This window comes from Thermobia domestica, chromosome 7, assembly GCF_964235325.1.
Source record: "Thermobia domestica chromosome 7, izTheDome1.hap1.1, whole genome shotgun sequence".
Lineage (NCBI taxonomy): Eukaryota > Metazoa > Arthropoda > Insecta > Zygentoma > Lepismatidae > Thermobia > Thermobia domestica.
The window spans coordinates 65287462-65301127 of NC_137460.1; the positions used below are offsets into that span (position 1 = coordinate 65287462).

At 35.5% G+C, this 13666-nt stretch overlaps 1 protein-coding gene across 5 annotated transcripts in view; it reads right to left on the minus strand.

Moving 5' to 3' along the window:
- LOC145690174 (uncharacterized) overlaps positions 1–13666 on the minus strand; it is a 345250-nt gene that overhangs the window by 322352 nt on the left and 9232 nt on the right. For 4 of the 5 annotated variants that reach the window (XM_081764808.1, XM_081764809.1, XM_081764806.1 and 1 more), the window contains exons 1-2: positions 11764–11872; positions 4152–4355 (exon numbers count right to left, since the gene is read on the minus strand). In XM_081764808.1, the coding sequence (XP_081620934.1) occupies positions 4152–4355; positions 11764–11827 (268 nt within the window). In that variant the 5' untranslated portion in view covers positions 11828–11872. Of the gene's footprint in view, positions 1–4151; positions 4356–11763; positions 11873–13666 lie in introns of those variants that run through there. The other variant, XM_081764807.1, reaches the window with a different exon arrangement.

Genomic DNA, 13666 nt, shown 5'->3' on the forward strand with positions numbered 1-13666 from the left:
ACAGCTTAACACGGAATTATGTCAACTCTAACCAGGAATTTACAAAAAGAGTTACTAACACTTATTGTTGATGAAAAACAAAGGGAATTGTGTCAATAATTTATTATTATTATTATTATTATTATTATTATTATTATTATTATTATTATTATTATTATTATTATTATTATTATTATTATTATTATTATTAGCTATTTCACATTATCATGTATTTAAGAAAATCCTTTAAATTTTGATCTTTATTAAAGAAAACTTGAATCATATTTCATAGTTCAATGAAAACAAACATTCATACAATACTAGAAGCCAAAACGATCTTTACATGCTACCCCATAATGCATCATTATTTTGCTTTATCATTACTTTTATTCTGGAGATAAATACCAAAATTGGAGAATTACAAAGATGGAAGAGGGTTATATTTAGTACTTATGACTTGTAATATATGAATACACTCCTATAATCATTATGTACTTCCACTAATAGTACATACTTATACTCTGTGATTCTATTTTAGACTGTAACTGCGCGACGTATCAGATCCATACGTGTAGTACGTACTTAATACGTATCATACTTACGTACGTGTGAAAAAAGATGAAAAATAAAACACAATACAAATAAAAATGCCTAGACAAAGCCTTAGAGAACGCCTGTGCTATTGTTTCAGTTCGAACGCTCTATTTTCACAATTGAAAATGAGTCTTTTAAGTTACCAGATGTACGAGCTAAACTATATAAGTAGCAATCAGGCAACACACATATCAGAGTGAATAAACATGTCGAAGGCATTAGAAAAAAAAAAAAAAAAAAAAAACTTTTTCTACTACGTCCGTTTTTGGAATACTACTATACACGGTATCAATAGGGTAAGGATGATAAGTAAATCAAAAACAAACACAGAAAAAAATATATATTTGTTTGTTTTTTCTCTGTTAAGGCACTATAAAAAATAAACATAAATTGAATTTACTCTTAAATACTTTCAATAACAGATTATTTTCCATGATTGAACTGTGTGCGAATCGATCTTCATGTTTAAGAGACTATCAACTTCCTTCGACAATAACACTGTTCGTAAATTTGATTTTCTGTGAAAGTTTCTGAAAATTTAGAAACAAAATGTATAATAATTAGGCATGAAAGTTTTTTTTAAAGAAAATAACAAAGGTGAGTTGCTACTATTATTTAAAAGAAAAGAAATAACTGTGTGTACTTCTGCTGTTCTGTGTACTGTACCACTGTGTAGTCATGCTGTTCTTTAATACTTTAAGTTCGAACTAGCAAGAGCTTAGGACAATCGTTAATATCGTTCTTTATAGGCCGAAATGGATCCAGATAAGGAAAATCCCGTACCCAAATTACTATACTATGAATACAGTCCCTTCATACAGATATCAAAACAAAAATAGAAGACCAACACCTAATTACTACTGTACATATAACACAGACCAATGAAAAAATGAAATCTTTAAGTTTTACATCCCACGGTTATGCCGGTTAGGCTAAAGGAGACGATGATGATGAGAGATAAGTGAAATGAAGAAAGTGGGAGGAAACGGGGAAACCCCGAGAAAACCCACGAGCACGGTGTTTGTCCACCACAAAGTCCACACGGCGCGAGCTGGGATCGAACCAGGGACCCCAAGCACCGGAGGTGAACGCTCTACCACTGAGCCACCGCGCCCCCAACACAGACCAATGTAAGGAACCAAATTTTAGATTTGTTCCATTACAGAAAAATAAACTCTGACATCTCTTTAAGTACCTCCATCCCGGAGAAACAAGAAAATTGTTCAATTTAATATCTTGTCAGAGATTATTTATGCTAAGAAATATCACAAGATGGCCTTTTGTTTAATGTAAAATTTCAAATATTTGTACCATACTATATTGTATCTATACGATTTATTATTATAATTGAACGTGTGTAATCCACTGAATGTTCACAAAATACGTCTTAAAAAATTTATATTGTTAATTAGAATGATTTCATATGCACAATATGTTAAATATGTATTGGTTTCGATAGAATGTAAATCGGAAATCTAATTAACGTTCAGAAGAAGAAAAAAGTAAAAAAATATAGATTGTCGTGGAATATGTAATATATACATAGTTACGAATTAAGTGATACTGTTTTCAGTGATTTGGTAATCTTATGGGAGATATAGATGTGTTGTAAGTTAATTAAAGATCATTAAAACTTCCTATAACAATTTTGAAGTTGTTGCGAAGAATTTAAAGTATGATTTTGCAATGTGTACGATAGAAAATATGTACGACTAAAACAAGTTCAGGGTCCTCCAATTGCTTCAGTCTCTCCATACAATATGCTGTTATCCGTCCTTACATCATTTCTAATCTTCTGAATAATTTATTGATAAAATGATCGATTGCTAGTTAAATCACCTTTAATTCCGTTATGATGACGATGGCTGATAGATATTATAGTAATGTCTTGTTCAGAACTGAGTATGGGAAATGTTCTTGAAAAGTCAGCATGTATAGATAACTAGGTCAATTTATAATTATATTATCACGGTGATACCATGGTAGGAAACCGTCTTGTGGATAAGTAGTTCGAGCGAAGTAAAATGCCGAACCTGTTCTAGATAAATATTGGTGCGTTGAGTCCTGCATCGGAAATCACGCCTGTGGTTCTCAGGAGTAGTTGCCTGTGTTGTTAGTATTAAATTCTAGATGCTTTAATTTTGTGTGATATTTCTCATATGCTCTGGTCTATATTTTATATATAGTCATCGTCAGTTTTAGGTGAGATTATTCGTTTCTTCAAAATATATATATTTCCACTGAAATTTGGTTAATCACAATAATTCTATATAAGCACCAAAGAAGGAAAGAAAAGTATGAAGCCGGTGATTACAGTTGACATTCAGGAAACCATATTAAGGGAATCTGGAAAAGCGATATCCTGATCCTTAAAATAAAATAGTCTACAGTTCCATTGTTTGAAGAAGAGGAAAATGGTGATGTGTGTGTGGCTGTGACACCAACATCAAGTTACTCACTATGGTTCTTATGTCAAAAACATCTACACGGATAGGACTAATAATGAGTGATAGTTAGTAGTAACGGTAGCTTGTAGTAGTAGCTTGTAGCTAGTAGTAACGGTAATATTCGGGAAACTAGGTACTATGATATTTCTAGCGAGGGACGTGCCGGGTTTTATCACCAATGTAGAGAAAGCTTCCCGCACGGAATCATGTTTATCCCGGCTGATGTGGTTACAAAGAAAAGTTGGAGGTATGCAAGGTGGATAAAAACGTAAAGATGAATGTTGTTTACTTCAAGTCATCAATCACAACTTCAATTTATTCCTCGTTTGTGCAGAGCCAACAAAAAACAGGTGCGCTTCCACATGGATAAAGCATCCAGCTATCCAGCCATATTATCCCTCCGGTATTATCATGATATGGAGCAGGTAATGGAAATCTGTGTTGTTCCTTTTCATGACACTCCTGAAACTACCCTGTACCAAACCCAAACCACTTGGCGAAACGAGCCTATCTTGAAGGCCGAGCCGCTCCAACGCTATCTGTCAGCAACCGGGTGAACTACGGCTAGTCTAGCGACAAGCACGTGGTCAGAGCGCTACGTCACCCTATCACTAACCGGCGCACCACGAGTACTAGGTCTAGGAGCTTTCTAGAAATAGTGACCGTCACGTCGTTCGTTTACGTGACTCCCCAGTTTGTCTCACGACACCGAAAGCACCGGTCCGGAATCGAACCCGGAACCACGTGGACGTAAGTACAACGCTCTAACCCTTAGACTACAATGTCCCCCGAAAATGGCCTGTAGTTTAAAGAATAATGGAAAATTGCAAATTAGGAATTTAAAGTGGATAAATATGGATTAACGGTGCTACGTTTTCTATTGCTCAACAATTATACGATGTACTTCATTACACGATGTCCACTTTACCACAATTAACATTTCTCAGATACAAGACACTCTGCTTTCTTATAGTAATAATAAAAAAAAGGGAAAAATAACGTGCTATAGAGAATGTAATTCAATGTTATCTCTATTTACGTTGTTCTATTCGTTCCCACAATATTAGAAACGCGTGCGGGATACACATCCACTTTTCTTGATGATAAAGTTCTTAAAACCTACTAACTTACAGTGCCATGCTGCTGATTTATTGCCTCGGACAATTGTCTTGATTTCATCTGGTCTAGGTTCTGGTGCATAAACCTTTACTTGAATATACTTGAACTTGCCATCCGCATCAATGTCCACTTCCGGTATGCTATTTAGCTTTTCAGTCCACCTTGATTCAAAAGCCATTCCGTATTTCACGATACGCACTGATGACGGCACGAAAACTGTAACAAACAAACAAACAAATAGGTAAATACACACATTCACACACTCTGGTCTATTCTAAAAGTTACACGATCGTATTTGTTCCCGTAGATATATAAAGCAAGGGAGATGTCCTTTGATGCGGAAGCCTACGGGACCTTCATGCGCATACGTGTTTTTTTCCCGCTTCCAAAGAGAGTTACTAATTGAACTTTCAGCCTGTAAGTGATTGTGTGTACTGAATGCCTGTTGGGCTCTCTCTGCTGGTATTTTGGCCAGCGCGTGCGTGTCTTTAGTGCACGCAATTCTATGTTCAATTTCGATGGGACAGCATTGAAATCTGATCGTATTACGGTGGTTAAACTTAAACTGTATGTTCATGTTTCATATAGTTTCATGTTGAAAAGAGACACTAAACTTTAATAAACAACCAAATACCTGTTGGATTTTCATTTGCTATAAAATTTCAAAGCTAATTCAGCATCGGTATTAGTCAATTACTGTCATCAAAAGCTTGGGATACCTAAACGAAAATCCTTTGAAAAGTTCAGCTAGTTTCTGGTAACGATGCCATCATCCTAAACTCAACTCAACTAAACCGGCACGTAGCCAGAATTTTGTTTCGGGAAGGGCCAAGGACATGAAAATCTTCCAAGGTTTGTACAAGGCTTGCATGTTGCGACTGGGAAGCACACGCACCTACATTCATAAAATTTCAATCTATTAATAAACAATACTCTCATTTCTATTTAAAGTATAGACATGCACTTACTGCAAAACACAATGGAAAAAGAAATCTTTAAGTTTTACGTCCCATGATTATACCGGTTAGGCTAAAGGAGACGGTGATGATGACAGATGAGTGAAAATGATGGAATGAAGAAAGTGGAAGGAAACGGGAAACCGAGAAAATCCACGACCACGGTGTTTGTCGCCCACAAAGTCCACACAGCGCAAGCTGGGATCGAACCAGGGACCCCACAATGGAAAAAGAGCTTATCCGACCGTTCGCAGAAGTAATTTTCTTTGTCCGTCAGCGGCTCTAACATCAATCACCTACTCAACATTAGGTAACAGATGGGAATGCGGTGATAGGAACTAAAGTCCCGTCAGTCGCTCCCCACATATTCTATTTCGGAGATAGTATTTTATTCTTTTCATTGAAGAAAAATTATCTCTCCATCGACGTAATTGAAACAAGCAAGCAAGCTAAAATATTGAGTAGCTTACCGATTGTAGGAAAGAAAGTGAATTACAGGCATCGAACACATCCATAATTTTGACACGTTTATTTGGTTGATGATGTCATTTTTCACGTCATATACTATACTTCAGCCTTGACGACGGATCCTGAAGAAAATTCAATCCAAAAGTTCTGAATTTTTGCGAGATCTTTTAGATTTTCTTCATCAGATTGTCTTCCAAAAGTATTTCCAGAGAACATAACACTATCTCTATCTTGTTGTCACAAAAACTTGTTTTACGACCGCAAATTAAATCATCTAAGCACCGTGCAAAGACTGTTCTTCTGAAATACTCTTCCGAAAATTTCTTGGTGAATTTTATCTTTTCGTTTGTTTATCAGTCACTCGAGGGGGATGAATTTCACTCAAAGGAACTTCTAGAGTAAGTTTCGAAAATATCGCCAAACGCGTTTTTAGATACAGAAAAGCTTGTACCACTGAAAACTAAGCCCTTCTCTTGTTTAAACTATCGATGCTACCAGCGCACGGGATTCGTTTCTGAATACTGATGTAAATAATAAGGTATTTGTCTCTCGCTTAGTACAGTGGGCTGCTTGTTTCCCGAAAACAGGTTTCTGAATAACGATGATAATGTTTTTTGATCGTACTCTTAAGTTTGAATCTTCAATATTGAGTATGAGTTCGTGATCTTGGATTTTATTAGTTATTGCGTTATTTACTTCCAAATATTATATTTGGTAATACCTAGGGAGAGGGACTACTTAGCAAAGCACCTCACACTGAGGTCGTCCTTGTAGCCAGTGTTTATAATTCAAATATGCACACATGTACTTACGCTTTAACGCAGCACTAAGTACAACCTCGTCTGGTACAGCTTTTAAAAACTGGGCGTTGTTAATGTGACGTGCTTTTCTAAGCAATCCTTCTCCTTAAGTATTATCATACCTAATATTTGGAAATCAATAGTACTCAGTAACTATAAAAATCAAAGATCACACACTCACATTCGACATTCAAGATTTAAATTTAAATAAATAGGCCTAACAAAAGATCATCGAATTACAGACTTCCTGTTATTACACCGAAATATCACCAAAGAAAACAAGAAATAAATTTCATGTCAGAGGAAAATTCTAACTTATGTTCAATGATGCTGAGTAGGTGCAAGTTAATATCTTTATTCACTTGAAAATATTACAAATTCAGCCCATCATCGTAATCTTCAAACAAGTTTGATTTTTCTCTGATTTGTATTGTTCACCGAATTCCAGCATAAACATTATCTTCACTAGAATCATTAGCAAACACTAACTGTCTCAACCTCACCACCATTGTATGTCTTGCAGGAATTCACAATTTACTTGCGTATTTTGAATTTACTCGCCCTGGCACAGTAAATGTCATCCCTTGAGTAGTCAATTTACCCGGAGTAATCGCGCCAAAGAAACACAAATTGTATCCTATTCCTGATTAAGTACCTATTTACTCCAGAGTAACAGCTTAAACTAGTTTGGTGAAACTCGTCCTATGAGTATTAAATTCCACTCCACTATCGTAATACTAAAGCAGAGAGTAGATTTGATTAGAACTATTATTTTGTTTTCTATTTCCCTTCTTTTCTCTCCCCTAAGTTTTTCTTTTTCCCCTTTCTACTTTTGATGTTATCCAAAATTTTGGAAGGGGGGAGGCATGTCCCATCCGTCCTCTCTCTTGGCTACGTTCTTGTAGCTAAATAAACTCCTAGTGTAGCAACGTGTGGGGGGTTTATCAGGCCATTTGTCGATGTAACAGTTCTTACTCTGCAATGACTAAGAGAAATATAGGAACTAGAAAAACAAGAACATATAAGAGACGCAAAAGTTCAGGACTCTGCATTTCTAGCTTATCAAAATTTCTAGATATAACTAAACACAACATCAAAATTATGTACGTCAAAATTATATGAATGTAAAACCTCATCACCAGCAGGAAGAAATGTGTTCGGATCTATAACATTAGAACAATACACTCAACGTTAAATTTGGACAAAGGAAACTACGACATAAAACTGGGATTTAGTTATATTCAAAAACGTAATTCTTTGTGACTTCAAATTGTACAAGTTACGCATTTTTTTAGATTTCTATATAGGCAAATCTGTGTAAGTTGATGTAGGGTTAAAGAAAAAGAAAAAGAAAAAGGAAGCAAATGAAGCGAAACAATTTAAATTGTATGAAATGCGTGTTAAGAGCAACTTACATTGCTTTTATATAGGTACCGGCAGTGATCATTAAAATTTTGTAATTTATTGTAGATTTTAGTGTTCTATGTGGAAAAACAATTAAGTTGAATAGCTTGTTAAAAAAGAAAATTAATAATTGCCCACAGCAACATTCAATCCCAACGAAATAGTGGATTTCGAATCCCGACATGCGTCTACAAAAGAAATACCCAGAAACTTCCATACAGTCACATAAATAACACTACACAAAAACTAATACAGCAAAGAAAGAAAACAATTAGATAGGGTCCAGGAAAATTTTATTGGGAAATTTTGACATCACAGGCCCAAGATCATAGGATAAACTCGAGAACCATTAAAGGATGCATACAAAAGATAGATCAAAAAGGTAATGCACATGCCTCTGTAGCTAAGTGATGGTAAGCACTAGAGGAATGAAATTTTGTAGGTGGAGCATTGATTCTTGACTACGTAATATACACCTAATTTTTATTTGCTGCTGTTCCAGGTAAGCCAGTATGGGTGATTAACGTGAAAATTTACTACGCCAATGTGTAGTTATCGAATGCGTTTACAAATCTGAGGATAATTCAGCAACACCGATTCACAGTAAGCTGTTACCAGTCTATGGTGCAAACACAACGAATTAAAGTCATGTGCGTCGATGCTTCAAATGTTTCAGCGTGGTGATTGCAGCATGAAGGACGACAAACGGTCAGGTAGACCGTCAATTGTCACAACCGATGAAAACGCATGAGTCATTGAGAAACACATCTACATAGACAGGTTCATCACCACTAGACAGTAATGAAATACGCAAGTATGGCAAAAAGACCTCTATTAACGCTGACCCAACGACTGACATACAGAAAAAATTCTTCTCGCTATGTTCGATGGTTGGCATAATATCTCGAGTTTGTACACATTTTCACACCATTGTTTGTTAAAACATTAACATGTGAATAACAGCATAAAGAATATTCTCAAACCTTAGCCCCGAAGAATAGTACCCGTGGGATGTGCTGGCAATATTGGCAAAAATCTTTTTAAAAGGAACACTATCCAGGTTAGTTTTGGTTATAATTTTCATTTTCTTCATATACAGATGTTAACAGAATGGCATATATCTTGCATCTATAAATCAGTTTCCCAGTTCGACAGAAAACATGTTTTAGAGCCTCTCAACAAAAAAAAATAGTAACTTTGTTTCATGAATAATAGATTCAAATAAAATAATATATATATATATATATATATATATATATATATATATATATATATATATATAAAGAATGACCCCAGAGCCACTGATTTCAAGAACGTGTGACCAAGTGGAAGAACGATCTCAGGAACGTAGAAGTATCAGCAAACCCACTGATCACAATGTTCTCGAAATTTTGCTTTGGTTATTTTTTAAAATGTAAAATTGCAAATGCTATTTCAAATATAAACATAGTTCACAATTCACACATTAATTTGCTCTTTAGTTATCTCAGACCAGAGTGAATTTTTTAATTTTATTTTTGTTATTCATTTAGTATTTTCAGAATTTCCCGATAGTTTTATAATAACCTTAGTATTTAACAAATATTATATGCAGTATATCCAGTGGTGCTGTTCTAATTTTTTAACAACCGGTTCTCTATTTTATATATATATATATATATATACAGGGCCGGATTTAGGAGGGTACAAAGATGCACATGCACTCCTCTTCCCCTTCGTTGTAAATATACAATATCTAAAATGGAAAGTTATCAGTGAAAATAGCAACACTTTCCGAAGCTTTCTGCCATCACGTTTCCGTTTGGCACTTAAAAGAAAACAGAGCTGTGCAAAAGCAATAGTTTAAATCGATTTTCTGAAGGTTGAAGGAAAAGGATTCACCAAGCAAAACAATATAACATTTCTCAAGTGGGGAAGAAAACAGAAGCCAGGACGAGAGAATTTTTTTTCTGCATAACACTTGCGATTCTCTTTAAAATACTTTCCTCCCTCAATGCATCAGTGTTGTCAGGAGTAAAGAATATTGTCACATGTCACTTTGAAGAGATATACCTAGGTATAATTGTGTACCTTTCGGGTTTTTGTTTGGAGACGCGAATTGCACTATATGGCAACGTCGTAGATAAGGTACCAGAATGGAGATTTACCAATCTATCAAACAGTTACATCGATTCTTTTCAAGATGGAAGTTAAAGTTGACACCACGATTACTTGGTAGCAAAACAATCGATGTATCTGGTTGACGGACTCGTAAAGCAATACTAATGGTTCCAAGTTTTGATACCTATAGCGGCTAAGGAGACCCTGGAGAAAATGGAATTACATAGCGCTCTGTTGTCCGTGGGCGCCATTTTTAGAACACCCGATATATACATAATTTGAGAGATAGTAGATGGATAGGTAGATATATAGAATTATATCTATATTTGGTTCTTAGGAAACAAACCATACAAGGTAGATACAAGAGTTCTTACGTCCTAGAACGCAATGGTTCGAATTAAGAACTGTTTCTATTGTATTTTTAGCGTCACCTTCAAACAAAACCGACTTCAGGAGGGGAAAACATATGACAGAATATACAATAGTGTATTTTTGTTAGTGAGATTTAGTCAAAGCTTTACCAAAACCAGCCTTTTGGTGTCTATAAATTTTAAACATTTATTCTCACCAATTGAAATATGAAGCACTTACAAGAATTAACAATTAAGCCCTGAAAACTCTATCGATCGCATCAGATAAATATTTTGGCGCCCGCTTATTCAAATTTGTCTACACACAGTTCCGTATTTTCCATTAGGCCAACTGGGTCCGTGCCTAGAGCGCAAACAGTCTCTTTTAGCCTAACCGGCATAACCGTGAGACGTAAAACTAAAAGATTTCATTTCCTACAGCGCAACATTTTTGAAGGGTGCAAAATTTAAAAATTAAATAATATTTTAAAATTGTTTACTGTGAAAAAGTTTTAAAAATCAAGAGCAAATATACCATTTCATGAACAATCCTTTTTTTACTGTTCTAATATGTTTAATAAAGTGTAAGAAATCTAAAAATAATTCAGAATATGTTTCCCATTTGTTACTTTCTGTTACGTAGTTGTAGCTGTAGCATCTAGTGCGTGATATTTAACTATAATAAACTGTTAATTCACAAATTAATAATAATTGGATTAAGTTTTATTTTTAAGTTAGGGATGAAGGGTTGGAGAAATATGTAATCATTGGGAGCGCAGACAGCAAAAGTGCCTAGGGCACCGACAGGGGCGTCATCTAGGGGGCAGGACGGGGCAATTGCCATACTTTAACAGATTGTCTACTAATATATTAGTACAAAACTTGAAAACCTTATGTCGGAGGTGCTCTTTCCCCCCTCAAGCGAAGTCTGAAATGACGCCACTGGGCGCCGAACTCCTAAATGCGGCACAGTACTCATTGAATTGAAACAATTCAAAATTGCTTGTTATAACAATGCACGCGAGCGGGAAAATACAGAGGTGTTTTTACAAATTTGTTTGGCTTATTTCTTTCACTCTTGGTTGGGCCATGCCTTATGTATATGTGTGTATTTATGTCTGCGTATAACAAACGGTTCTGCGAACCTGAAATATTTTAACAATCGGTTCTAGCGAACTGGTGCGAACCAGCTGAATAGCACCACTGAGTATATCTTAATAATATGTCAAAATACCCAATAAAAATGCAAAATTTCGTTAAAAGAAAAACAATGTGATAGTGTCTGGTTTTACTAATAAAAGACTCAAAAACTTAAGTGAGTTTTATTGATCTTTTAAAGGTGGGTTCAAACCGAACTAACCTAATGTTTATTTTCGGGCTGGACCCACTTGGGTAAACCCTACAAGACATCCTGTAACATCTATGTATACAATCAGCTCCCCCCTCCCCCCTAAAAAAATGTTAGCATTGAGGTTGAGGCTGACTGAGGTCTGAAGGGAATGCCCACCTCTGTATAGGACCATTCCTATTATATGTGCATCCTTACCATTCAGACATATTAGTATTCCAAACGCGCAAGATTTCACTACAAACTGATCCCTGTACTGCATCTTGGAGACGTTACACGTTAACTGTGGCAGGACACAAAGCCCAGAAGCACTGCAGAAGAGAAACAACTAAATTGTTATGGTTGCCAATTTTCCTTAAACTTCAACAATAGTGCATTGCATTTCAGATTGTTTGCATAAGCAAGTGTTAAGGTAAGTCACTGCATGTAACGTATACGCTAAATTCGTGAGTTTCTTACTCCTATTCCCAAGGGAATTCTAAAAGGAAGTAATAACCAATGAAAATATACAAGGAATTAAAATATTAAAAATAGCTGTTACCTTGTGGTATTCTTATATTACAAGTTAGTACAATCAATAATGAAAACTTTAACAGAAAAGCTGGCATCGAAGAACCCACGAAAATCATTAACAGGATCTAAAGAAGGGGTATATCTTTACTTTTCCATAGTTTTACTATGTTCAGAGCTCACTCGTGGCTATGTGGTCAGCATACGCGTCTTTGGCGCGGTAGACATGGGCTCGGTTCCCGGCAGGAGTTTACGTAGTTCGGATTCCACGTCTTATATAGCTTCATTGGTAAAGAGACACTAAACTCTAACCCAATCCAATTTATACTATACTAAGTTCCAAATTCTTATTACGTTTCGGAAAAAAAAATCGGGGAATTTCGTATGTTAGTACCCTCATAGCAGAACATGCCGCGATTTGCGATGTGATCGCAGAAAATCTGCCAAGCCTGTGCAGAATAATTGCCATGTAACGCTGTAATAAAAATATGATAGGATCATCTTGATTTTTTTATTTTGGAATTGTTGCAGAAAATTTTTGACGTATAAAAGCTCACCGCAGAAAGACAAAGAAAGTTCTGTCATCGGGGTTAGTACTACTCTTTTCCTTCGCTTACAGAAGAAGGCAACAAGATACATTTTTAATATATCAGTAATGTTTCAGTCACGTACAATTTAACTGTTCGTTGTTTACATATATACAAAATTATTATATATGTTAAAAATAATGAAAGTCTCTTCCCACAAAACAGTGAAGATCGATTTCCCTGACTTTCCCTGGCAAAAATTCTTGCCTTCCCCGACTAAATTTTTGAATATATATAGGAAGATACGGGATAAGTTCTATCATACACTTTTTTAACGGCTACCTCCATCCCCATAACCGTCCAACACACTCCTTTAATTACCATGAGCACAATGAGTACAACATGAGTAATTGTTATTTACACAAAATTTATCATGTAAGTATATAATAATATATGTATAATACGGTACCACATACCTTGACATTGCAAAGTAGATTTTTTTTTTTGCTTGAAAAAACAATAAAAAGCAACATAACATGCAGTCAAGAATACATTGCCAATTATCCCTGAGAACTATTACTATCAGTCCTAAAATGATATGAAATGGAACCTTTAAGTTTTACGTTACACGGTTATGCCGTCTAGGCTAAAGGAGATGGTGATGATGAGAAATGAATGAAATGGTGGAATGAAGAAAGTAGGGGGAAACGGGAGAACCCCGAGAAAATCCATGCACACGGTGTTTGTCCACCACAAAGTTCACCTGGCGCGAGCTGGGATCGAACCAAGGATCCCTGAACCAGAGGTGAACGCTCTACCACTGAGCCACCATTGCTCACTATTAGTCTTAATATTGCCAACTTTGAAACATGTTAATTCTCACATTTACATTTTTTAAACTGCATTTTGTTTAGCTTTCAGTTCTTGAACTTGTTCTACGAGAGCGTCTTGTTCTTGTTTGTAACATAATTGCATTTGTTTCTCCTTTGCTTCCAATTTCTTAACTTCATCATTTAGTTTTCTCTCTTCACCTTTGACTTTATCTTCCTCTGCACTTTTGATTC